Source organism: Gopherus flavomarginatus, chromosome 19 (genome assembly GCF_025201925.1).
Source record: "Gopherus flavomarginatus isolate rGopFla2 chromosome 19, rGopFla2.mat.asm, whole genome shotgun sequence".
NCBI classification, from domain to species: domain Eukaryota; kingdom Metazoa; phylum Chordata; order Testudines; family Testudinidae; genus Gopherus; species Gopherus flavomarginatus.
Window position 1 is genome coordinate 3,002,140 of NC_066635.1, and position 26,976 is coordinate 3,029,115.

Genomic DNA, 26,976 nt, shown 5'->3' on the forward strand with positions numbered 1-26,976 from the left:
AGCCATTAGTAACTCTCCAGTGGTTTCTGTTGCAGGCTTCTGATAATGAAGATCTGAGGTTACAGGAGTTACTTGGCTCACCAGCTTGGCAGACTCCAACCCGAAAAGGGAACAAGACCTTGAGAAGAAGCCGAATCTTGAAATCTTCCATCTCCGGTTCAGGTGAGCTTGTCAGCTTTCCTTGAGACTATTTTCCATCGGAAACGGAGCATAGCACAGGGAGAGAGAGACAGACGGAGGGATGGAGCGAGAGAAATCTGTTGTGAAATGTTGAAAGAGAAGCCGGTAACTTCTATCCTGAAAACATGTAGATTTGGAGGTATGACCTCCCTGGAATGCGGTGCTAACCTCATTTCCCTTGCTTGCAGGCACAGATTCAGACAACTCAGTGAGGATATTTGTGGCCCTTTTTGACTATGACCCCATTTCTATGTCACCTAACCCTGATGCGGCTGAAGAAGAGCTCCCATTTAAGGAGGGGCAGATTCTGAAGGTAAGAGCAGTGCTACATGAGGTCTTCTCTTCAGTGTTGCTGCTAAGCTGCCACGTCCCGGCCACAGATGCCTGGGACGTTTGGATGCAGAATTCAGTTGAACAGGCTGTCGTTACCTTCCTTAAACTGCTTTGCCTGCAGAGCATCCCTGCTTTCATTACATGGCTCACGCTCCCTAGTGTGAACTGATGCAGATGCTGTTTCTCCTCTTCTAGGTGTGTGGCGACAAAGACGCTGATGGGTTTTACAGAGGTGAATGTGCAGGAAGGGCAGGGTACATCCCTTGTAACATGGTGTCCGAAGTGCAGGTGGAGAGTGAGGAAGTGAGGAAGGAGCTGTTAAAGCAAGGTTACATTCCTGCTGCCACATCGGTGGAAAGCATAGGTACTGTACCTCTCTCCCACGCTGCTCGGTTTCTGCATGTGGACAATGCGTTTCTTTCCTGCCATTCAGGAAGCTCAGCACTGCTGTCATGCACTGCACTGCAGCTGCATGCCAACTGCACCTGCCAAGGGGGTTCTTGTGGCCACCCTCAGGAGCATCAGCCCCCAGAACCCCTGCTGTTGCAATAGCGAGCAGCAAGGGCTCTGCACGTGAGCTGAGTAACCTGGCCTGAGGCTCTAACTGCTGTAGTATCTCAGTTCAAAACCTGCCCTTCCAAACTGCAGCATTGTTCCAAGCCGCCTCCCACATGCAGCATTGAGTGTGGACATGCAAGGGAGTGGCACGTGGGGAGGATGCTGTCTCTGGATCGGTTTGAATGACGTGTGTGCTTTGTGAGAGCTAACCCTGGAGTTCCTTTTCCTGGGCCAGCTGCTCTGCAGTGAGGAGTTGAAGTAGGGTCTGCTCCTTGTTGAAGTACATGAGAAGAACATGGCAGGGAGCAGCAGGAGGGAGCAGAGCAGTGCCTCAGCTTCAGCCCATCGTGGGCGCCTCATGGTCTGCAGCTGACCAGCCCTTGGGCAGGGGAGGCACTACTTTTAGGAGAACATAGTGTGTAGATAGGGAAGGAGGAGGAGACGGGTGGGTGGAGGTGAGGAAGAAAGCCAGGGCTGAGAGGAGAATAGTGATGAGGGAACTCTGAGAGGAGGGAGACTGATGGGAGGGAGAGAATGAGGGGAAGAGAGAGAAAGAGCTGAGTTTTACAATTAACCACGCTGCTTTAACTCGGCCTTGTTGCATAGATTGTAACGAAGTGTGAAGTACACATACGTGGCCCTAGAGAAGCCAAACGGTGGTGGCACTTGGGCTCCTGGTCCGTGCCAGCGAGTGTCTGAAGCATGGGGCCTTAGTGCTCTATGCACAGCAGATGTCCTTCTGCCTCCTGCATCTCACATGCATGAAGCTGAGCCTGAGAAGGACAAGAATCCCTCTTTGTTATCACAGCCACCAGGGGTCTTAGTGAACTGCAAGATCTCAGCTGAACCTGGGTGGGAATTGTGGGCATGGCGCCTGCCAGCAGCCAGAGTTCCAGGGAGAATATTGCCATCTAAGCACTGGCATGTCTTGCAGGCTCTCCGGACACCCTGGCTGCTCCAAGTGAATCCCGGATATTCTGAGTGCCATGGGTGGACAGCAGCACTGGAAGGTTTGATCTAAGGCTGGGATAGAACTTTCCTACCAAATATGGAGTGGCGTGCACAAAGGGCTCCCAAGTTCACACCCAAATGACAGAGCAGTTAACCAGACTCTGTCTGCCCAGTGCTTTTGCCACGTTGTAGTTGACAGTGGAGATGAGGCAAGAGAGGAAGCATGTTTCCCTGTCTCCCCAGGCTGAGATCCAGTGTCCAATGACGAAGGCTAACATGTAATTTCAAAAGTTACTAGTTCTTAAATTTGAATCACTGTGGATCATTGGTTGAGAGCATAGGGACTGCAGGAGCCTGATGCTCGCACTTACCAAAACCATCGGTTCCTCTTCTCTGCAGAGATTGAGCTCAGAGCATCACCCTGTCAGTAGGGAACCTTGTCAGCACAAAATAGAATTTCCCCTTGAGAGCCTCACATGAGGGCCTGGCTGGTGAACCGCCTCCTCCCCTGGCTCACTGGGGATCTTCCTCACTGCAGAGCCTCAGGAGAAGGGAGAGAAGGACCCTGATCTCCCCTGCCAGCCTCTGAAATCCCCTCTTCTCTCCCAGTCTCCCATCCTGATCTTTTTCATTCATCTGTCTGCAGAATGGGAATAAGGGAACTGTGTTTCTGTAAGGGCAGGGTTAATGTGGGTGACTTGTTTGAGAAGCGCAGCCTTAAATTTGCTTCTGTTAGGGTTTGTTTTTACTGTTTCTCTGATATTCCTGAAAGGTGATGTGCAGTCACAGGCAGGGAGGGATGGACAGGCAGGACATGCTCTGTTGCATTCTTGATGAGCATATATATAACAAACCATGTATCTGTGTGTGGGTTGTACAGTATGTGAGTCCCTGTGTATATAATATTTAAATTGCAGAGTCTGCTTCCCAGTGGAAGTTTCTTCATGCTGCTGTGTTGCTTGCTCACTCTCCAAGAAGCTTTTCACTTTCATTTGCTGTCTTACTGTTCTTTTGTCTATTTGCGTTTTTTCTTGGATTTTATTAAGGAAATGGTACATTTGCTCCACCTCCACGCCGCCTCACCGTCCCTCCTCCGAAACCCAGACGTGCCAAGAAAGGTCTGTCACGCCTGCTGCTTGCGTTTGATTTTGGCATTTGGGTTGCAAACTGGGTTGAGTTTTGACTACCTGCTTTCAGGATCTCCAAATGGTCAGACTGGCAGCAAGTGGACAGAGCACCCTTTCCTTCCAGTTTGGCACCATTTGTAATCACTCCATGCTGGGACCCTGGGTGTTAAATGTTCTCCAGGGCAGATAGCTCTTTACGTCTCTGGAGCTTGTCGTCTGTCTCCAGTGATGTTCCAGTGTCACTGTTATTGTCCTAGACTTTGAGCTGCATGGACAGGATGTACGATCTGCTTGTGGGGGGTGTGTGTGTGTGTGTGTTGAGCCTTGGCTTGGTCTTTGCTGTTCATGAGGAACGTTTCGTTGTTGTTTGTCAGGTGTCCGTTTTTGTCATTGTTGAAAGCTGAATTACAGACTCATTAAATCTTTTCTTCCACAGCAGAGCTGGAGAAACAGGAAAACTACAAGCTTCATCCAGGTGAGAATTGCTCCTTCCATGCTTGGATACTACAGGGAAAAGGCCCATAAAAGTAGACAGATGCTTTTCAGCAACACATCTCAGGGAGCAGCCGCATGATTTCCTCGTAAGATCCCATGTGAGCAGGTTTCTCTCTCTTCCCTATGTGGAACCTTGTCAGCATGACCCCAGTAAGAAGAGTCCTGCTACCAGCTTGTGGTTTTGGAGTGTTCAGTCTCACCCAGATCCTAGCTAAGCTGTGGCAAGAAGGAACAGGCTGTTTATGCAGTGAGCGGTGTATGCCGAGGGCAGATACTGGGGACATGGATGGTGGGTGAGGTGAGCATAGGGAATGGCAGGCTTCTAGGGCTCACTAGAGAAGAGTCGGACTCGGGCTGCTTGTCATGGAGGTGTGCATGGTCCGAAGGGATGACAGGAATGAGGACAAAGGGGTGAGGTTTGAGAAATGGCTCTTGCAGCAGGAGAGATGGTCACCCTATGACATTTGGAAAGCATGTTGTGACGCCAGAGGGGTTACAGTGTGTGTAGGGTCTCACTCCTGTTCGGATAGTGGTTGGACGGTGGCTGTTGGACCTTCAGATACACAGTGGGAATCTGGAAGTGGCTGGGGGACCTTGGGGGAGTTTTGGGTAGCCAGTGTGGCTGTCCTGAGTAGTAGTAGGATGTCTGACTCATCTGGTGATGATTTATTTGTATGACATGGTGCCTAGTCGGAAATCAGGACCCCCTTGTGATAGATCCCAGGGGCTGACAGTGCCACAGCTAGAGAAAGTGAAGGGCATCTTGCTGTGAGGGAAGTTCCAATGACTTACTGGGCTGATTGCTTAGTTCCATGACAGTCTCTCTGGTTCCAGGGATGCATGTTGGGCAGGAGTAGAGTGTGACCAGATGTCCTGATTTTATAGAGAGAGTCCCGGGTTTTGGGTCTTTTTCTTATATAGTCTCCTATTACCCCCCACCCTCTGTCCTGATTTTTCACATTTGCTGTCTGGTCACCCTAGGCAAGAGTTGGTGGACCTGCAGCATTTGATCTGGCTTCCCTGAAGGAGGTTTTGGCTGTGCTGGGAGCAGCGCAGAATGGAGATGGATCTTTGGTACTCCCAGCTAGTGGAAATTAGCACGAAGAGATAGTCTGTTATTGAGGCCTGTTAGTGGTTTCCATTTAGAGGGCAAGGTTCTGGGCTGCTTGAAACAAGCAGTGGTTTAGTGAATTGAGCATGGAACCAGGAGTCAGCAGAACTAGGTTCCATTCCTGAGCTTGCCACAGACCTGCTGGGTGGTGGCCTTGGGTAAGTCTCATCCTCTCTCTCTACAGATGGGGAACCAAAGGCACAATGGTGATGATGATACTTACCCATCCTTGGAAAATACTTTGAGATGGATGGGTGCCAAGTGTGATGTCGGGTGGCACTACACCCTGTGAGGTCAGGCGGTGTGATCCTGGTTTTACAAAGTGCCCACAGAGAAGAGGCCCAGGGTCACACAAGAGATCTGCTGCAGAGAGTGGAATAGAATTCAGATTGCTTGAATTCCTTACCCCTCCGGCCCTGATTTCCATTTATTTTTCTTCATACTGGAAGCAGCAGGGTCCGTGTTTTCCCAGTTAGTGGCCAAGCTAAGATCTTTGGTGAAAGCTGGATGTGTTCAGCTCAGTTTAGATAAGGCAGGGGAAATACTGCTGAATGGGGGAACATCTGGAGGAAGGGTGGGGATGGAGGTATGCTTCTCATTGGTCTTTATGGGCCAAGCTATTGAGATCATATTGGAGCCATTGCTGGGCCTGGGCATCTAGGTAAAAATAGGTGTTTGCAGTGCCCTTTGCCATGTTCGGCTGGGCCACAGGCTGCAGCTGCTTCTCTTGTGAACCCGCTATCAGACCTGCCTCTTTCAGCACCATTGCTCCCTAACTCATAGTTTTCTGCGCTGTTAGATCACAATTCCTACAGAGGGCAACTCACTTACTTACCAGATCAGTGGTCAGGGTCACCAGTGTTGTCAGTTGTTGGCTCTGTGTGTGTGTGTGTTCTCTCTGCGTGCTGTACCAAGCTCCGACTGAACTGCCCAATGACCCGACCCGGTTAGTAGCAAAGGCGCTCGGTCTGGTTTTTGCCGACGAAGCGCGGCGCTAATGCCCCAGCTCAGTGGTTACGGATACGCTTAACACGTATGCCTGTGCTAATGGACCAGCTCAGTGCCTTACCAGTGCCCCCTAGGCCAGACGAAGGGTTAAAGTGAGGGATAGACTTGGATAAACAACTTACATATCATGATATGTTTGTTACCTCCCCTTGTACTTTCCTCCTGATGTTTCAGACAAAACATCCCTGTTCCCCACTTGTCTTTACTCTAATGTTTTAGACAAAAGATCACTATTCATCACTGTTGTCGTGTTCTTGCACTGGCTGGCTGCAGTGTGTTTACATATTCAGTGTGTTTAATCAATACTAGCAGTACCGGTGCCGAGTTTGTGTGCTAGTCACTGACTTGCAGGCAAGCATCTTTTGACAGGGCCTGACTGTAGCTCAGAGCATAACTCTTGCTGACTTTGGTTCAGGCCCCAGGTCTTGCACCAGGCCCATGCTTCAGGCTCGCTCTCTCTACTACAGGCTGGAGTGCTGAAATATATTTTACTTTGATTTGCTCTAGATGACCACTCGGAAGCTTCTGCTAACGCAGAATGTGGTCATCCATTTGTTTAGCGGGACAAGCAAATGTGAGCACGTAACACCAGCCACCAAGGTCTGCACTAGCTTCCCATGCACTTCCAGGTATAATGCAAGGTATTCGCTTATCCAGAGAGCCCTAAAGGGGCTTAGGACCAGACTAACCTCTAGACCAAATCACCCTCTCCACCTGATTTCAACATAACTTTTAGTGGGAATGCTCTTGTTGTCTGGCCCCAGAGATGAAGTCTTACTTCGGTATTCTTACTGAAGAGCTTCCATCTGTGAAACTCACTCCTCTTGTGGGGTGAATTCCTGGTCCCATTGGAGGTCTACGGCAATACAACCATTGACTTCACCCACAGTCTGCAAAACCGGAGCTGGGTGATATATACCACAAGATGAAATATTCTGTGTATAGAATCATAGAATACCAGGGTTGGAAGGGACCTCAGGAGGTCATCTAGTCCAACCCCCTGCTCAAAACAGGACCAATCCCCAGACAGATTTTTGCCCCAAAAGGATTGAACTCACAACCCTGGGTTTAGCAGGCCAGTGCTCAAACCACTGAGCTATCCCTTCCCGTGGTGTAGTATTGTAGCTGTTTGATTGTTATTTCTGCTAGACAGGAGTCATGTGAGTTCTCTCTGGAGATGAATGATCTTTTGAGGCCATCTTGTCTGGCCATTAGCAATATTTGGTTTAACTTTTGTCTTAGTGCGTAGGTACAAGCCATCGTAGATGCTTTGCAAAATCTAAAGTTAATTTTAAAATCTCTCTGTCAAGAGCGTGTGCTGGAGGGAAGTTGAACACTTGTTAAGGGGCTAGGAGATGCCCCCAGAGCCCTCTTGCATTCCGTGTGCACTTTCCTGAATGAGCCGCTGCCTCTCCCTAGGACACTGCTCTCCCCACACCTCCCCCCACTTCTCTCCCTTACCACAGCCCTGGCCAGTGGAAGGCGTAGATCCATGAGGATCTGGGGACAGCGCAGCAGCCAACAGCTGGAGACTGGACAGTTGGCACCTCCTGGACTTCCGAGTTCTGCTTTTACACACTGACAGGCTTAAGCAGAGCTTGGAGCTCTGCCAGGGAGGCACGTTCTGGAGCAAGTTGCCCCCTCTCTGGCCCCTGACTGTGCCTCTCTGTCACTGCTCCATTGCACGTCAACGAGCAATTCGCAGATGGTGCTGTGTGCCCTGCTGACGTGGCCCAACCCAAATGGGATTTCAGTGGGACTCTGAAAGGTCATTTTCCAGCCTGCCAACGGGGCCACATTTCAACTCTCTGCCTCAAACCAGGAACTCAGTTCCTGGGCTCTCTCAGTTGGGGCTGGACCTTGCTACTGCCTCTCTTCCTAGGAGGGGCTGAACTGCTTTGGCTCAAACTTTCAGCAAAAAGAAATGCCGTAGAGTAGAGACTTGCCCTGGAAAATGTCATCCCAGAAGGGGGAGAAAGGTGTCAGTTAGACCCAACCGAGAGAGGTCCTTTCACAGGACTGCTTCAGCCATTAGCTGTGCACTGTCATGATAACTGGGGCAGTTGGTCTGTGTTTGGAAGGGCTGACTGGCCTGGTTCAGCCAGGTCCCTTTGGAGATGAGGAGCAGGAATTGGAAGAGGGGTCACAGTTAGCTCGTGTCCCTTTTTACGCATTGCAGCCTGAGTGGCTGTACGTGGCAGCATGTTTGGCAAATGCGAACTGGGCCCCACATTTGCTGTGTAAGCCAAGGAAGGTAGCAATCCTTTGATCATAGAAGGAGGTGGCTGAGGGATCAGTGCATTCCCCAGCAGGTTCTGCGGGACCTTCGCCACCTCCTCATCCCCCTACCATGCAACTTCATCTCATTGACTCCTGCTTTCCCTAGTGCTCTGCCATTAGCAGAACAGGAGCTGTGCACCAGCCAAATGGCTTTATGGTTCCCCAACTCCCCAGTCTGGCTGCAAGTGGCAGGTGCTGGCCTGGGTGATTCGTGGGAGCACCAGCAGGTCAGTGGGGAAGAGAGATACAGACAGGTCAGGAGACAGACAGGGAGAGCTGGTGAGGGAATCCTGGATATATGAGGAAGTAGGGGAGGTGAGAGAAAAGGTGGCACCTTTTCACCAGGTTCAGCTGAGTTGCCTTTCCAGCCACCCATCTGAACCCTACAAATGTCCTTCCCCCGTTTAAGATACCTATTGAGACCTAGTGCTTGCATCTGCTCCAGGGATAGCAGAGGAACTGTTCCAATCTGGGGTTTCATCCTGGATTTTCAGTCTCAGGAATGTCTGTTTTGTTTTTGTGTCCTTCAGGGTCCAGCTGGCAGGACCGTGGGGCTGATCTGATCACACCTAGGACCATGGTGGCTGCTTTTGACTACAACCCTAGGGAGAGCTCTCCAAATATGGATGTGGAGGTAACCAGCACCAGTCGCTTCCTGCTTGAGGCATACTTCTCTTTCTCTCTCTCTCTCTCTGGTTTACCTTCTTATGCTGGATTCCTTTGGCCTGACCTGCATCATCCTCTTTCTGAGTGCGTGTGAACATCTGGGAATAATAGCCTTGGAGACAGAAGTCTTCTCTTTATCCACAGAGCGAGGTCTGGTGTTTGACTGTAGAGACTTCCCCTACTCTGATTGGAGTGTGAGACCCAAGTTCAATCTATTCAGTTCAGTTTTGACCGCAGCTGCAGTGTGGAATCAGGCCCTGTAAAACACAGCTATTGGTAGGCAACGCTTTTGCTAGAGCATTCCCAGGCGTTGGGCCCAAACACACAGAGGCCGCATCACTGTTTATATGTGAGCCAATGTTCATGTTGCTCCGTTCATGACAGTTCCTTGCGCTTAGACATCTCTGGGCAGGAGGCTGACCTGTTTCTGGTGTTTCCTTTTATCTTCACATCCAGACAGATCCTCCTTCCTTCACTAGGAGTCTGACTCTCCCAAGCCTGTCACAATGGCCTTGGGAGTCAGGACCCAAATCCCAAAGCCTCGGAATATTTTCTCTCCCAGATAATTTCTAAGATGGAAATGAAAATGGGAAAGAGGTGCAGAAGCTTGGGAAAGGCAGGTCACAGGAGCATTGTTTGTGTCTAACCATTTCCTTCCCAGAGCTGGGCTCTCCTCACCACGTCCTTACTGTGCCTCCTTTTAGGCTGAGCTGACATTTACTGCTGGAGACGTTATCACAGTGTTCGGGTCCATGGACGATGATGGATTCTATTACGTAAGTACTGCGTCCAGAGAGTCGGAGAGACATGCAGCCTGTCCCCATCGACTGTCAGAATAGGAGAGACTGGGAAACAAAATGGAGGGTTGTCAGCAGGGACTGTCCCAAATACAGTGAATTCCAGCCTTTGGTTTCTTACATAATCCCAGTCCGACACATTCCCGCTGGGGTATATTTTCTGCATTTTACCTTTAAGTCATTCTCTCTCTCTCTCTCTCTCTCCAGTCCCCGGTGGAGGGGAGCGCCCTCCCCCCCTTTTGTTCTCCTAGTTTCTTTTTTGGCATAACCCTAATACAGCTATTGCCAAACTGGAGTCTGTGTACTGTGCACATGAGCAGTGCTCAGCAAGCACCCCACATCTGCTGCAGGCTGAGTTGCAATTAAAGAAGTGTCATTTCGTTACGGCTATTTCTGTTTCACTCTCCGTTCCTTGTTTCCTTTATACGTACCATGGCCTGGTTTAATCACAAGTGATATGTTTGCTGGGAGCCTGGAGGGCTCAGGAGAGGCCCAGGGGCCTGGTTCAGATCCAGTTAGATTGGCAGTGACTGAAAGCTGGTGATGTCCACAGGCTTCATAGTGGCTTATGTGAAATGAATTGGTTCTTTCAATCCGGTTCCCAGGTAGAGGACATCCCAAAGAAACCCCTGTGCACTAATGGCATAGAGGGGTGGTCTGAACTGGGAGCCTGAGAACTGAATGTGCCCTGGAAGCTAAGCTCCCTCTCTGTGGTAGAGACGGCTCCTGCAGTTGAGAAAGCTGAGCTGGCAGTGTGGGGGAGATGGCGCGGTGGCTGCCCATGAGGTGCTATTCTAGGGAGAGGAGAGACACAGTGTGTCAAACCAGCACCCCACCAGACATGGAGCAGCTCAGCTATCCAGGTGGTGCAGGCTTGACAAAGTCCTCCTGGGATGATTTAGTGGGGGTTGGTCCTGCTCTGAGCAGGGTGTTGGACTAGATACCTCCTGAGGTCCCTTCCGACCCTGATATTCTACAATTCAGACAGCTCTAGCTGTTACCAGTCTGTTCTTGTTACAAAACCAAACCCATTCATTTCAGCTAAGCATACAACGTGACAACCGTGTACTGGTCTATGATATCATTTACACAGGAACTTGGGGATGACCAGACACTCCTGATGTTGTCAGAGTTTCACTGTAGCAACAATATGTCACAGACATTTTCCACTAAACGCAAACTCTCTCGCTGGTGAGAAAAGAAAGTCCCAGTATAAAAGTCACATTTCAGTTAATTCTCTCCCAGGGCTATTACAGGTGCCCAGGAATCTTCCAGGGTGTTTGCAAGGAATTGGATATTTATGTTACACAGTGTTGTGCCAAGATCCCCATCTTGCCTACAAGACTCTGTTTTCAAGTTTAGTTCTGCACTCCATTTACTATGGCTCTGTATTCCTGGGATCCTGTTGGATAAAGTATCTTTGTACCTGTTGTTGTTCAGAGAAGCTGTAGTTAAACCCCCAGTGCCAAATAGAATCAGAAGGATTAAGAAAGTCACCAGAACAGGCAAATCATTTCGCTTTGTTTCTCCAAAGTCAGTTGCTGTTTGTCCAGGTATCAATGTGTTCTGTAGGTTTATGGTGATCAGTGTCTGTCCATCTGGCTCCATTGTTTGTCCCTTTACTTTGCTCCTGCTCTTGTAGTGAGAGTGGAACAGGTGTTGGTATGGGGGGGATAGCTCAGTGGTTTGAGCAGTGGCCTGCTAAACCCAGGGTTGTAAGTTCAATCCTTAGGGGGCCACTTAGGGAACTGCGGTTAAAAAAAAAAAAAAAAAAAAAGGCAAGCAAACAACTGTCTGAGGGTTGGTCCTGCTTTGAGCAGGGGGTTGGACTAGGTGACCTCCTGAGGTCCCTTCCAACCCTGATATTCTATGAGATCTGCCTACACCACTCCCAGCACAATACTAATGATAGGAATCCTCAGCTCCTACATAGTGCTTTTCATCATCCCCAACCTTTGTATTCCCAGGAGCCCATTGTGCTGGCACTTGATGAACAAAGAGACAGTCCCAGCCCCAGAGTTTAGCTCTCAAAGCACTCTACAATGCAGGTCAGGACCATTATCCTCAATATAGAGATGGGGAAACTGAGGCACCAGGAGGGGACATGACTTGCCTAAGGTCACCCAGCAGGCCAGAGCCAGGAGCAGAACCCAGGCTTGATCCTTTTAGCCTGTGGGAGCAAGGCAGGCCACATTTCCTAATGACTGTAGCCAGGTTTAGCTACAGGCTGCAATCTGCCCAGCCCTGTGCAGTGGGGTTTCTGCTTCATTTCTCAAGTCAGCCTTTCTTAGTGGTGTATCTAAACTGCTCCTCTGACCTTGCAGGGGGAGTTAAACAGACAGAGAGGCCTTGTCCCATCTAACTTCCTGGAAGCTGTCTATCTGGATGGAGGAATGGCTGACGGGCTTCATTTGGAAAACCAAGACACGTGTGCAGTGAATGCCGAGAGTCAGGTAAGGTGATATGGCAGCTGATCAATGCAGAGGACTCTTGGGACAGAAACTGTTGTTACCATCTCCATATAAAAAGACGTCCAGTAGTTGAGAAATGGGAGAGATACAAAACTCCACAGTGAGCAGAGGTGTGGAGTGGAGGGCATGAGTGCAACCCACTCCATCTCCTGCAGCCACTCAGATCACTGCACTTTGTCTAGTGGGTTTTATCACACAAGAGCAGCTCAAGGGTTTGGAGGGAATTATTAGAGCCACTTGTTAAAGGATGGGAGAAGCCTCTAGGCAAGACAATGCTTTGAGGACTTGCTCCCTCACTGCTGCACGATGGTGAGTGTGACACACCTGAAAACCCACTGGGACATCCCCACATGCACCTCTGTGAAAAGGATGCAAGGCTATGAGAGCACCTCTCAAACCCAGGAAACTCACAGCCAGAAAATCCTAGGTCAGCCACTCCCTCCTCTGCTTCCTGGGGTCAGCCACTCCCTCCCCTGCTTCCTGGGGTCAGCCACTCCCCCCTCGGCTTCCTGGCACAGCCAGCTGCTCTCCCCAAAGCAGACCCTATTCTGTGCTTCCTTACCCCCCCGCAGTGCCTCCAGCCACAGTGGTTGCCAGGGGAAGGCCACACTTAGTTGGGCCTTAATTCTCAAATGGATCTCGGTTCCGTCAGCTACCTTGGGAAATTACCTCTGTAGCTCCCCACTCACTAAGTCCCAGAGTTGTCAGAGCTGTGCATTAGCCGCAGGCCTAGTCTGGCACCAAGCCTAAGTCTGGGAACAGGCACATATCCCTGACTGCCCAAGTTCCTAAGATTTTCTGCCTCTTAAAAGAAGCTGGAACTATTAGTGTCACCCGAACTAAAACCTTCCTGGCTTTCCTGCCTCCTGTTAGTCCTGCACCAGCCCTCCCAGCTCCTGACCGCCTCCATCCCTCTCCCTCACGCTCAGCCACCTCCTGCTCGTTGGCCTTTGCCTTCAACCACACTAGAGTCTCCACAAGCCTCCCTCCCCACCTACTGCACCATATCCCTCATTTCCAATGACTTCATGTTCTGTAATGTCTGTCTGCTCCAGTGCCTTGATTTCCTCCTCATACAGGGAAGGTGCTGTGCCTGCTTTGCAGACCAGTCAAATACAGTTAGGCTAATTGCCCCATCTTCTAAAGCCAGCCCAAAGCTGGCTAACCTGAGCTGCCAGTCATGGATGTTCAGATTCCTTTGACCCTGATTTGAAGGGCTTGTCTGCTTGGGAAACTTTTACCAGTTGTAACAGTTTAATTTTACAGGTATAGTTAGAGAGCTGTATTTACACTCATACCACTCCCCTTTGGACACTCTTATTCCAGAGTAAGAGTGGCTTTTTCAGTTTAGTTTAAACCACTTCCAAAGTGACAAAAGGTAAAGTGAAAATCCCTGCTCTGACACTGGAAGAAGGGTGCCCACAAGGGGGCCCCGCTAGTTAACAGTATCAGTTTAAATTCACAGTACAACTTTCCTTAGTCTCTGCATTCCCCACTGTGTGAATGGACACAGATTAGAGTACAGGGCTCTGCATAGCTCTCTTAAACAGATGTCCACGTGCATCAAGGCAGACTAATCCCAATTAAGATCCAACTGTTTTAATGGCTCTGGATCTATGTGGCTTGGCATGTGATTCCAAAGCTGGGGTAGATGGAGGCTGTATTTTGGGGAATCAATTGTTAGGGATTGAATTTAACTGATAATAGGCTGCCTGCTGTACACGGACATGCCTCCCACATCTACCCGTTCCAGTTCCTCCCTGATATACATTCCTCCCAAATGGACCAGTGTTTACCTTTGTTCCCCTCAGGGGCTGAGGTCAGCTCACTTTCATATCAAGCTCCATACATTCCTGAGAAAGTTACCCCAACATCCTTCCCAGTTCCCTGCTGTGGTTATTGACATGAACATTGAGTATGACCCGTTTCAAGGTCAGGGCACCATGTGCCAAGAACTGTGTATAAATATACAAAGACATGATCCCTATCCCGAAGAGTTTATGTTCTCCGGGTGTTTCTCATTTGAATCTTTGTCACACATTGTATAGCTTGAGTGAGTGATTACAGAGGGGAACCAGAAATAGGACACTGAATTCTATACTTGCCTCAGCTTCCCCAGTGTGGGTATAAATTCTGATCATGGCATAAGTGCCTAGATAGGTACAACTGAATGACCACCTTCCTCCCATAGTTAGTGTCTTATGAGGCTAATTAATGAATGCACTTGAATTGCCCCAGGCTCTTCCAATGAAAGGAACCAGAGGGAGACATGAATGAATACAAAGGCCCTGTATAACAAAAGTTTGACTCTTGGTGGTTGAGAACTTGAATCCTGAAGCTGCTTATGGCTGCCTGCCACATTCAGTGATGTCACAGGCAGATAGCTGTGACCTCATCTTCATTTGCATGGTAGAGACCGCAGTGGAGGAGGAGCTAATTAGAAAGCTCACCAATGGAAAGAGGACACTTGGCATGAGTCTGGCTGGAGGCTCTGATAGATTAATAGTAACAGACTCTGCTTTGTCCTTTGAGAAGCAGTTGCTGGCTGTGAAGTGTTAGGCGACAGGGTTTGTCTCACTACCCTAGTGTTCCCTTAGCATTGTCTCTGCAGAGTGCCCACCTCTCACTAAACTCAGAATTTGTATGTCCTGACGGTTGTGTCCGTTGCAAAACAGCGTGGTATCGGATTGAAAGGGCACTACTGGGAGGCTCCTGGAAGTGAAGTTTTTACACACACTCCTAAATTAGCAGAAGAAATATAGTAATAAAGCCTCATTCCAGGACCCTTGAGCTGCATTCTTACTCCTATTACATAGTATAGCCTCCCCTTGCCCCCCTCCCTCGCCATGGTATAGGGCTCAATCCTCACCCGTTGTGAATTAATATAGAGTCATTGACATCAACCAAACTACATCTGGGGGAACAGGATTGACCATAACCAGCTAGCATATTTTTACAGGCCTACTCTCGTGTTGGTTAAAGAGTGTTAGCTGGCATGGCTTTAAACACAGCCTATTTGCTGAGGCTGGACCTGACCAGGGAGAGGGATTGGTTGCTGGGGAGAGTGAAATTCTCACATTTCCTGCCACCTTGATTCAGCTGGGGACCGTTTCCTGCAAAACTGGGTCAGCAGAGCTGAAAAAGCAACAGAGAGGTAGCAGCAGCGAGAAAGCATGATTGGACTCTTTTGGAAGATTAGGGATGAGATTCCTCCTGCCAGATTGCCTAGCTGCAGCCTCTGAGCCATTCTGCCCTCTTGGGCAGGGTCACTGGACAACGTGATGTTACAACAAAGCTGGCCCTACTCAGATCTTAGCAGGGGCTCATTCAGAAGTGATTTTCCAATTGCTTATAACTTTCTGGATTAAACTCCCCCTCCTCCCCCCACACCAAGCAGGGTCCCAGCCCCTCAGTGAGGATAATTTCCAGACAAAGGAAGGAGGATGGAGGCTGAGTTATGTGGATCATTGGTGACTAAACAATTAGTACAATTCTGCAGACATGGGGGATATTTTTAACTGTCCAATAACTGAAAGAGATGAAGGGATTTTGCTTAAACTTTCAAACAAATGTCACTTCTGGACGAAAACTAAGCACTGAAAACTCATCCTCAAAGGGAAACTCCCTGAGAAGTCCTGAGCAGGTGAAAACTGGATGCGACAGTGAAAATCCCATGGTAACGTCAATGATTAGTTGTTGTTATCAAGGAATTGGTCTTATGGGTGTACTTTGCATCAGTAATATGCCGATTCTGTCAAAGACTGAGGTTTGTAAAGCACCTTTAGAAAGTATTCCATTCTAATTGATTTCATCTATTTATTTCTGCCCATATTATGCAACCCTGGCGGTTATATTCTTCAGAGAATGAGGAAAAGAAGAGTCCAGTGATAGATAAGAATGATACATAGAGAGAGAGCAACCATGTAAGTGTATGGGAGAAGGTCTCCTTAATCCTTTGCCTGCCCTGCAGCCAGACTTCTCTCCTTCCCCTGCTGCAGAGGGGCTGGCTGCATGAGGCTCATTACCAAAGAGAAGCCGTGCTGTGAAGTACAGTTGTTTGGAACAATTATCTGGTGGTTTTGGGGACTGTGGTATGATGCTGGTTTCTTAGAAATAAGGGATAGAAGGGGCCTGCTTTGTCCTTCAGGCAGACCCCAGCTAGGGCAAGGTTCTTCTCTGCACAGTAGTTTATGGTGCTTTATCCAGACTGGGTGTAGCTGTCCCGTGTGATGGGGCTCCTACCTCAGCCTGCATGCAATAGTTTCCCATATTCAGCCTGCATTTTCCTTTGCTCAGTTTTCTCATATGCCTCCTCACTATGTTCCCTGGGGCTCCCGTAAACAATCCAAAGACTAGCAAATTGACTAAATAGAGTGGTGCTAGTCCCTAAAATTAACCCAGGTGGATAATTGTTCTGTTTGACAGCAGTCGCAGAAAGGATTGCATCCAAGCAGCTGTGGGGTGTGACTTCCTGCACTCCACCATTTGAAGGGTGCAGGGGGAGCAGCTTTACTGTGTTTTTGATTTCTAACATTTGATTTATCATTTCAGAAAAGACTCATGAGTAACAGAGAAGAGAAAAGACTAACATGATTGTTCGTTTTTTCAACACTAACACTGTTTATCAAGATCTTTCCAGAGTAATTTTTCTTCGTTTCTTTTCTTGGAGAAATATCCAGAACTGAATTTCCATTTGTTACGTACCAGTTGAGTGCACTGCCTCTATGTAATTTAGAGGAGAGGAGAGGGGTGTGCGTGTGTGTGTGTGTGTGTGTGTGTGTGAGAGAGAGAGAGAGAGAGATTCACCAGAGATGGCAATCAGAAGGATGTGTGACCACAAAGACAGTTAGTCATGTCCTAACTGATGGAGATTTGATATTTGAATTGATTTATTCAAATATAGTACAATAATACTGTTGTTATAACCAATTGTCTATCAGCCCTGTATGGCGAGAAGAGTTCCAGAAGTATAAGGTCTTTATTTTATAATTTAATGGACAAGGGCAGAACAAGCAGCAAAGAGTCCTGTGGCACCTTATAGACTAACAGACATTTTGGAGCATGAGCTTTCATGGGTTAATACCCACTTCGTTGGACGTATGTCACCAAGAGCAGAACAAGATCTAATGGTTGGAAGCTGAGGTTAGAGAAATTCAGGTTGGGAATAAGATGCCAATTGTTTACATTGAGAGCAGTGAACAATTAGGACATGTTACCCAGGGATGTGGTGGATTGCCCATCATTTGGAGTCTTTACATGAAGACTGACTGTTTTTCTAAAAAGTATACTGTAGCTCAGCCAAACGTGTTGGGCTTGACCGGGAGATGTTCTCTGGCTTGTGTTATGCAGGAGGTCACACTACATTAATATAATGGTCCCTTGTGGCCTTAAAATCTATGAAATCCGTGAACAGCAACAAGCCCCTGGTTATCTGGGATGCTGGAAAGCAATGTTGTAGTCACTGTGCTTGCTGTTAACTCATTGGATTTGGGAGCAGATATGCATTTTGCATCAGTACCAAACCAGATTTCTCTAAAAGGTTCATTTAGCTCTTTCTCGAGAATACTGATTCCACTTTTGTCACACCCTCTCCTAAACAATGACTTCTTTCCATGTAACACACCCCACCCCACAAGATGTTCAGGAGATCTTACTCCCTAGAAGTTGTGTTTCAGCTCACCTTATAATTTGTTCTTCTTAGAAATGAATGAACTAGAGGTGAATTTAACTCTAAAGAAGAAGAGACCATGGACAACCTGCCTTTCCTGTTAACTGTGTTAATGGCATGGAGCAGTTCAGCCGTGGGGTGATGCAGGGATGCTAAGTCTGTTATTTCGACACAGGAAACAGGCTCCAGACTGCCAGCCATATGAGCCTCCATTTCTGCTTTTATGCAGCAGCTGAGTTTTTTTTGTAACAAGCTCCTGGTAGCAAAGTATTCCCATGCCCAAGTCCCCAAGTGACACAAGACAACAGCATTACACTCACACAGCCTTCTAGTTGCATTTCTTCTGCTTGTCTCCAGAGACAGCCTCTGTGCTCTTTGCTAATACCCCTCCCTAGGCAGAACATCATGCTGTCTAGATCACTGACTCATACTCTTCCCAGGCAGAGCAGGATGATTTAGTTGGGGATTGATCCTGCTTTGAGCAGGGGGTTGGACTAGATACCTCCTGAGGTCCCTTCCAACCCTGAGAGTCTGATTCTGTTAGCTAGACACTTCCAGACCCTGATTCATGAAACCACTTGTGCCTGTGCTTAACTCCCATTGACTCCTATAGAACCTAAACTCAGACTTGGGGCTGTCCTGAGTAGCTAAGCTTTCCTGACCAGAGCTTCTTGGGATGCTGTTTCAGAACAGCATGCTGGTGATTAACCCACCTCTCTGCCCCTGCCTGCAGCTACTCTTTGGGTGATTATTCTGTAGTGAGTACAATTGGAAGTTGGAAGGATGATTCTCAGACCTGACAAGTCGGTGTTAATGTTCAATACCCATTCAGGAGTCATAGAAAGGGCAGAGGAGGGCAAAGACTGTTTTGTTGTGCTAGGGTCCACAATGTATTAGCAGCCCAGGATGGCTAAGGTCATGGCTGAGCTGGAAAGCTTCACGATTTTGTAAGCAAGTAGGTTTTAAGTGAGGTGAAAGTTGGGGTACACAAGACAAACCAGACTCCTGAAAGGGGTACAGTAGTCTGGAAAGATTGAGAACCACTGCCTTAGGGTATGTCTACACTGCAGCATAACCCCGGGCTTGGACTCAGAGTTGAGCCCAAGCCCCCCTTCCATCTAGACACAAATGTCTTGGGCTCAGACCCAGGATCCTAGGACCCTGAGAGGGTGGAGGGTTCAAACTTGAGTCAAGCTAGGACCTAGGGTTCAAGCCCCATCATTCTGCAGTGTAGATGCAGCCACCCCAGACTTGGGTTCTGGGAGTCTGCCAAGAGTATTCCATAATCCTACAGGCCAACTTCCTTTGTTTTCTCTCTCCCAAGAATTACCAGTTGACTCCAGGGAAATGGAAGCAACTCCCCCTTGTTGTATTACAGCAGCTCAGGAAATCAGAATTTAACCATTCCATTTTATTCTGACCGCCACGCTCCAAATATACCTTCAGAGAGCCTTCTGCGTTTGAAATGGACACTGACCAGAAGCAGTCCTTTGCAGAGCGCGCTGCTTTTGGGAGCATGGCTAGATTTGGGAAATCTCTGCTGTGGGGCCAGCAAAGCAGTGGATTTAGGAGATGTACCAGGAATGACCCTGCATGGCGGCAAATAGTGAAGAAGCTGGCAAATTTACTGGCCAGTGACCAGGGCAGGGAGCAGACTACACAGCTCAGGACTGAGTACAGGGAAACCAGGGACCAGAACAGCACCATGGGCATCTCGCTGACATCATTTTATGAGGCATTTAACTGGGTGCTGGGCACTGCGCGTGGCATGGAGCCAGCCTGGGAGCTGAGGGCAGCCAGTGGCAGGCAGCAAGTGAGGCCACCAAAGCTGACACTGGCCCCAGAGGAGGCTTTGGAGCAAAAGCAGCTGCAATACAACCTGGGCTATACTCAGAGGAGCTTTTTGATGCCACAGAAGGAACCATTGTGGCACCTGCAACTGAAGCAGAAAAGGCAGAAGCCGTCCTGGAGCCTGGTAAGTTTCTGGCTCCATGTTAATGTCTATTAACATAGGAATGGGAGAAAATTTCTGTTCTATGAACTAATGCAAGAGTTATCACTAGCCCTGGCTATCAGTGTGTATCCGCTAATGGCAGACTGTATGTCAGCACCTTGGTGTCCCCAGCAACCCTCGCCCTGCCCCGCCATGTGGAATTAAAAATGGTAATCACACAGTGCAGACAGTAAAAAATACCTTGAAAAGTGAATTTCTACTGGAAAGGGGCACGGTTTTGCTAGTGCTTTCCTGTTTGTAGAAAATAATAACCTTACGTTGCTACCCCTGTAAGCACGCTGCTCTGGAACCACTCGGGTGTAATGAACCACTTGAAAATTGCGAAGAGGAGGAGTGTGGAAACGTATTCTATTTACAAATCTAGTCCATTTCAGTTTGAGGGAGTCCATGCAGTCCATGGGTGCTGAAATCATTTGTCCCAAATACAACTGGGATTTGAAGTTTTCTCCAGGGACGGGGATGGCCATGGCATTCTGTGTGCTTGCATGGATCCATAACAGGCTAAGCTGCGTGGAAGCTAATGCAGCATCCTGTTGATTCCCTCATGAAGCAGGTAGTCATAGAGAAGGTTGTATTTTCCCAGGCCACCTCAGTAGCTGACCAGCCCACTGCACTCGTAGATGTGCTGTTCAGTCACTGCACATTTAAATACGTCAGTGGCACACACTGCAGGATTCCCATTGGCAGCTTGGAGTAACACCTCTCTTTGCCAATCAGGCACCATAAGAACTGTTCCGTCCTCCAAAATGCAGAATGCCAGAAATGACAGGAAAACCTTGTGCAGTGTATGGCCACCGACCTCCCCCGCTAACTCAAGTTGTTCTGCAATTTTAAGGGGGGAAAAAAGCAGCTGTAATTTTTAACTTGTCATTGTCTCTGGACATCTTTGCGGCGATTAGCCAGGCTGTGTTCAGGGAGCCTCTGTGGTCTGTAGCATCCCTCTCGTAATATACTGAAGTTCAGTTTGGAAAAGTAACATTTTATGTTCTGAAATTCCACATGGATTCTTCCAGTGCTCCTGCATGTGAGCAGAAAACCCTCAGTGTCTGGTCCTCTGCCAGGCCCCTCGCCCCCTACTGACTGCAGCACCTCCACAGTTCGCCCACAGGGCAGGAGAAGCCTGGACCAACGTACCTCCAAAGACCGTTGCAAGAGTGATGAACTGATCAGTTCCGTGATGAACTGATGGCTGAAGTTCTGGACAGGGCCCACAAGCAGGTCCAGCACCAAGGGCAGAGGGACTTGCGGCTAGAAGAAAGGTGTGGCGAGAGGCAAGGGGAAAGGCTCAGGCTGCCTTTGAGGACTGGTTTTCAGCTTAGGAACGGGCACTTTCTTTGTAGTCCCTGGACCATAAACGGCAGCTAAGGGAGGACAGAGCTCAGCAGAAAGCAACAGCAGCCACTCAAAAAGTTCTAACAGGCTCCTACTTCATCCCCTACACCAAGGCCTGAGTCCCCTTGGCTGTTCCCGTGCAGCAGTCCAGAAACAGCTTGGACAACACCATGGCTGGGTGGCCCATGCGATTGGGCCCAGTGAGCGGCAGGCCAGGGCAACTGTGGCACATGCAGCCCTCCATATTGTCTGTGGATGCCTCTCCCACTCCTCCCCCACGCCAAGCTGGGGGGAGGGAGAGCTCAGTGGTTTGAGCATTGGCCTGCTAAACCCAGGGTTGTGAGGTCAATCCTTGAGGAGGCCATTTAGGAGACTGGGGTAAAAATCTGTCTGGGGATTGGTCCTGCTTTGAGCAGGGGGTGGGACTAGATACCTCCTGTGGTCCCTTCCAACCCTGAGATTCTAGGATTCAAGTGTGCAGCACTTGTGGAAGGAAGGGAAGGGAGTATGGAGAGCCAGGGGATATGCAATGGTCATGGGTTTCTGTCCTGAACATGGTTTCACCGTTTGCATTTGTTCATGCACTTTGTTCTCTTTTGTAAAGGTTTTGTTGTTGCTGGTGTTTTGATGTGCTAATGGCAGCTGGGCCATGTTTATAAGTAAAGCTTTTTATTAAGAAAGTTTATTGCTATCACTGCATCACATCACACCACACTGTGTGTATTTCACATCATAAAGGTAACACATGACCAGGGACAATTGCCAAACATTCGTTGTCAGTACAGTTAGCTGCATCAGTCACCTTGCATCAATGGTTTTCAAACTTTTTCTGGGGACCCAGTTGAAGAAAATTGTTGATGCCCACGACCCAACGGAGGTGGGGATGAGGTGTTTGGGGTGTGGGAGGGGCTCAGGGCTGGATCAGAGAGTTGAGGTGAGGTGAAGGCTGTGGGGTGAGGCTGAGAATGAGGGGTTCAGGGTATGAGAGGGGGCTGTGAGTTGGGGTGCATGAGGGGGTCAGGGCTCTTGACTGGGGGTGCAGGCTCTGAGGTGGGGCTAGGGATGAGGGGTTTGGGGTACAGGAAGAGGCTCAGGGTTTGTGGGGGGCTCAGGGCTGGGGTAGGGGATCAAGGCATGGGGTTTGAGCATGGACTTACCTCCAGCAGCCCCCAGTCAGCAGGCTTCCTGCCTGTCCTGGCACCATGGACTGCACTGCACCTGAAACATCCAGCAGCAGGTCCGGCTCCTAGGCAGAGGCGTGGAAGTGGCTCAGCGCAGCTCTCACCCACAGGCACCGCCCCCCCCCCAGATCCCATTGGCCAGTTCCCGGCCAAAGGGAGTGCGGAGCTGGTGCTTGGGGCAGGGGTAGCATGCGGAACCCCGTGGCCCCCCTGCCTAGGAGCTGGACCTGCTGTCTGCTTCCGGGACGCAGCGCAATGTCAGAACAGGTCGGCACTAGCCTGCCATAGCTGGGCAGCACCGCCAACGGGACTTTTAACATCCCAGTCTGCGGTGCTGACCAGAGCAACCCAGTGCCTGACATGCTGCGACCCAGTACTGGGTGATGACCCGAACTTTGAAAAACGCTGCCTTACATCAACTCCCCACCCCTACTTCCATTTGCTATTCAGTGAGATCATTCATAAGTACATTGCATGGCAGTCAGCTCCCCCAGCTCTGAAACCCTCCACAAGCAATGAATCCTTCCCACACACACACACACACTCAACATTCATACAGGTACCATTCCCCCTCTTCCTTTGGGCCAGGCAAGCCCACGGTGTGGGAGCACAAAGCATCCCTGCCTTCTGGTGCCCAGTACATCCAGCTCCAGCTGTGAGAGCTGCACTTTGTGGATGAGCATCCTGATTCAGCAGCCCCTCGCTGTCCTGGGCCCATTCAGGGGAAATGGCTCCCCTGTGGCTTCACAAAGATCAGAGTGGGAATTCATAAGCCAAGGCAAAAGTGGGTACACGGGGTCCCCCGGAGTACCGGTGGGGACAGCAACTTCCTTCATGACAATGTCGTTTGGTGGGAATAGTGTCCCAGCCTGTCCATGAATGTGGACTCCCAATCAGCGAAACACACTGGCATCATGATCTTTCCCGGTGCAGCCTATGGTGACACTCATAACTTGCCCTCTGTGGTCCACCCCAGGCCTGTAGAACAGTGGAGTAGAACCTCTGCGGTTCATGTACTCGTGAGCTCCTTGAAAGAGGCCAAACTATGAGCACACAAGTCCCATCAGCAGCCCCAGCACAGTTTGGAAACCACATTCTCTCAAAGGCAGCAGCTATGTCAGGAACATCTTTACTGCCTGCCACCTAGTGGTAAACCACACGTCTGAGTGCCTCATATACCTCCACCACCACTTTACCCACAGTCAACTTTCCAACCCCAAATGGGTTTGCAATGGACCTGTAGCAGTCTGGGGTAACCAGCTTCCAGCAACCTGCTTCTGGACCACCATGGCCGCCCTTATGTATGTGTCTTCACACTGTAGAGCCGGGGCAAGCTGCTCAAAGAACACTAGAAAAGTAGCTTCCTTCATGCAGAAGTTCTGAACCCACTGCTGGTCGTCCCAGGTCTGCAAGACAATGTGGTCCCACCAGTCTGTCCTTGTGGCCCTGCTCCAGAAGTGCCAGTCTGTACAAGAAATATCAGTGGATGTACTGAGTGTTATAAGCAACAGCAGCTAGTTTGAGACTTCCATGTCTGTGTCCTCCTCCTCCTCCTCCATCATTAACTCTGTCCGGTGCCTTCAATGGGTCAGAAAACACCACTGAAATATCCACCAGTGTCTCACCGAAGCTGTGCATGTTTCTTGAAACTAGAGTGAAAGTGCAAGTGAGAAAAGTTCTTCAAACAGCACCTCCGTGTTACTGGGACTGCACAGACGAAAATGACAGTTGGGCAGAATGTGTTGGTAAGTGGTTCCAACTTCCTGGAACATGCAGGGTAGACAGTCAAGTTTTCCCACGGGGTACCATCAACAAAGATCCAGAGCGGCCACATTTTGGGCGGGTGCTAGAAAGTCGGATGCTGCTGGTTGGTCTCAGATCTGCATGTTGCAGTGTGGATGCCAGAGCCCCGATTTCACATCCAGGTTAAAGACCTAGGGTTGGCAATCAGTGTAGCCACTTGAGCTCTGGGGTCTCAAACCCAGGTCTGCTAACACAAGTCCCATTGCCGCTGGGCTTGTGTTGCTGTGTGGACATACTCAGATCGCGCTTCACAGAAGGCAGCATGCTAGGCAGGGAACTGCCTATGCTAGCCAGTGGGAGATGCTGTGAGAGAGGTGTGTGCGGTGCCCTTCCCTCTCCTGGAGACAGGCACCTGTCTCTGCTAGTGATTCTCAGCTGGGACCCCACTTGGGAGTTAAGCACCTAAGGTGATTTTTGCAGGAAGCTTGGTGGGGGCAGGGAAAGGACGACCTCTCATAATGTTTAGCCCAGTGGTTCAGCTACTCCCCTGGGATTTGGGAGAGCCCCTGAGAAGGAGAAGGGATTTAAACTGGGCTTTGTTACCACTGAGGGGAGTGATCGAACTCTAAACTTTGGGATATTCTGATGTGGGGGCCCCACAGCCACTTCTGCTGAAGCTGCTCCACTGTGAATTCAGTCATTAGAATCCTTGGGGCGAGAGAGAGCAGGCACACACATGAGACTGACTCTAGCCTTGTGATTAGTGCGCGCCCTCAGGATGTGGGAGACCAGGGTCCACTTCCACTGCTCCAATTGCTCTTTAATTATAGAGCCAGAGTGAAACCATTTCAACGAGAAGGAGGGAGGCCACCCCTCCCCCCATCAGAGTGTCCCAGAGCCCAGTGGTTAGAGCACTAGTGTGAGAGGTAGCAGATTCTGATTCAAATCCCTCCTCATCAGGTGGAGGGTGAGGCCCTGAACTGGAGGTTTTCCGCAGCCCAGATGAGTACCTGAACCACTAGGCTAATATCTGTGGGGGCCTCCCCTTTCCCCATCCCACTGGTTTGTGTGAACTCCCATGAGGGGCTGATCTGCTAGGCCCCCTCTAAGCACACGCCGAGTTCTGCATGTAATTTAGGCAGCCGAATAGCGAGTGGCAGGCAGCAGCGTGTATGCTGAGAGCAGAAATCTAGGCACTGAGGGAACGTTTTACTTCAGAAACAGAGTCGCCAAGTGAGTTTAGGCACATACAGGGTCAATGGGAGTTTTGCAAATCAGACTGGAGCCTAAATCTGGGACTTCGTACTTTTGTGATCCTAGAGCAGAGTGACTTAGGAGCCCATATCCCATTGTCAAAAACCCGTCCGGGTTTTGGAGTCCATGACTGACAGAGACACCGGCTGCCAAGACATGGAAGTGCTTTTGAAATGTTACCTCCATAATTTGACTTTGCATGAAGGACTGGCGTTTCCTGCTTGAAGGGAGGGGAATCTCGGCCTGTAAAGGGCCCTACTCTTTCTTAAGGGAGAGGCTCCAGGAGCCAGGATTGCCCCCAATGTTTGCTATGATGCTGTACATTGCAGTAATGCCCAGAAGGCTGAGCCCCATTGTGCTGTGTGCTACACACACTATTTGCTTGGATGAAGTCGAGCGCCTCTTTGTGATTGCTGGCTGATTGCCTCTTCTTTGCTGCTGGAAATTCAGTTGCTTTATGGTCACTTGCTCCAAGGTTCCCCTCTATGTCCAGGTCTATGATTAACTCCTCCCTGCCCATCAGGTCATACGCTGCTTCCCATAGTTACTATTGGCCATGGTTGAGCTGGGATTGGTGCTGAGGGACCCTGAAAAGGCTCAGAGCTCAGGTTTGGCCCAGCAGCTGCTGTTATGGGAGAGTTCTAGCTATCGCACATGCTTGGCCAAGCAATTTGTCCCTGCACAGGCCCCACATACATCCCTCCCCATCAGGCCCTGGGCTCCCCAGTTTGAGGAGAGGCTTAGTGGCACACCCTGTGGCCTGAATATTTAGTGGGTAGCCCACAGGCTGACCCCCTCAAGCAGCCTACTGTGGTATCTTTAGGGTGCCACCCACAACCCTCTGTTGCTGTCACCCAAAGGCAGATGGCTGCATTGTCTCCAACACTTCGGAGCCTGTGGCCTTCTCTCATTGTGTAGCCCAGAATTTACCAAGGGCTGTGCAAAACCTGATCCCATGCATGGTCTTGGTCGGTGCTGGGGAGCATTTTAAAGCCACTTGAAATGGGCCGGCTGAATTTGCTGGGGAGGTGGTCTTTGCCGGAAGAGATGACCAGCTCTGGACATGGGCTGTCAGGGTTTTCTCTCATCGTACGGCCTTTCTGTGGCAATGGTGTCACTGCTCGAGTCTAAACTCTTCTCACTCTTTTGTTCACTCTTTTCCTGTCTAGCTGAATTTAGATGGGCCTGCTGAACAGAAGGACCCCTGGCCTAACATTCCTGAAGTGCCACCTTCCTGCACTCTCATCTGTGACCCAAGTCCAGACCAGGCATCACTAGAGACTCTTGAATCAAGTGACCTGTCCACTCAGAGTAAAAAGAAAAGAAGCTTCTTCTGCAAGGGGAAAAAGCTCTTAAAGAAACTAGGGCCCAGTAAGAAGAACTAGAAAAGGATGTTGCTGCTCTCCGTAGGCCTCTCTGCGGAGCCCAGACAGGGAGATTTCGGACAAGTCCTCTGCAGCAAACTAACCACCGCAGAGTATTGGAAGAAGGGAAGGTGAACTTTGATTATTGAAGACTTGAAATGGCTCCAACCTTAGGCCTCCTTCACCTCATCATCACATAGAGTCCTGCCGCTGTGGGACTGCACGCTCAGTATAACGCATGTCTGGGCAGAGGTAGTGCTGCTGCAACGGGGGCAGTGCTGAAAGGGGCCTGGGAGCTGGGGCGCAGGTACCTCGGAAAGGGGCCTGGGAGTCGGGCGCAGGTACCTCGGAAAGGGGCCTGAGAGCTGAGGTGCAGGTACCTCGGAAAGGGGCCTGGGAGTGGGGTGCAGGTACCTCGGAAAGGGGCCTGGGAACGGGTGCAG

The 26,976-nt window shown here is 49.7% G+C and overlaps 1 protein-coding gene across 17 annotated transcripts in view; it reads left to right on the forward strand.

Moving 5' to 3' along the window:
- The window catches only part of TSPOAP1 (TSPO associated protein 1), a 161,570-nt gene that overhangs the window by 133,331 nt on the left and 1,263 nt on the right, over positions 1–26,976 (forward strand). For 10 of the 17 annotated variants that reach the window (XM_050928880.1, XM_050928883.1, XM_050928894.1 and 7 more), the window contains 9 exons: positions 36–162; positions 369–493; positions 709–877; positions 3,069–3,140; positions 3,586–3,624; positions 8,574–8,677; positions 9,414–9,485; positions 11,831–11,959; positions 26,339–26,968. In XM_050928880.1, the coding sequence (XP_050784837.1) occupies positions 36–162; positions 369–493; positions 709–877; positions 3,069–3,140; positions 3,586–3,624; positions 8,574–8,677; positions 9,414–9,485; positions 11,831–11,959; positions 26,339–26,554 (1,053 nt within the window). In that variant the 3' untranslated portion in view covers positions 26,555–26,968. Of the gene's footprint in view, positions 1–35; positions 163–368; positions 494–708; positions 878–3,068; positions 3,141–3,585; positions 3,625–8,573; positions 8,678–9,413; positions 9,486–11,830; positions 11,960–15,838; positions 15,901–26,338; positions 26,969–26,976 lie in introns of those variants that run through there. The other 7 variants (XM_050928881.1, XM_050928885.1, XR_007770338.1 and 4 more) reach the window with 6 other exon arrangements.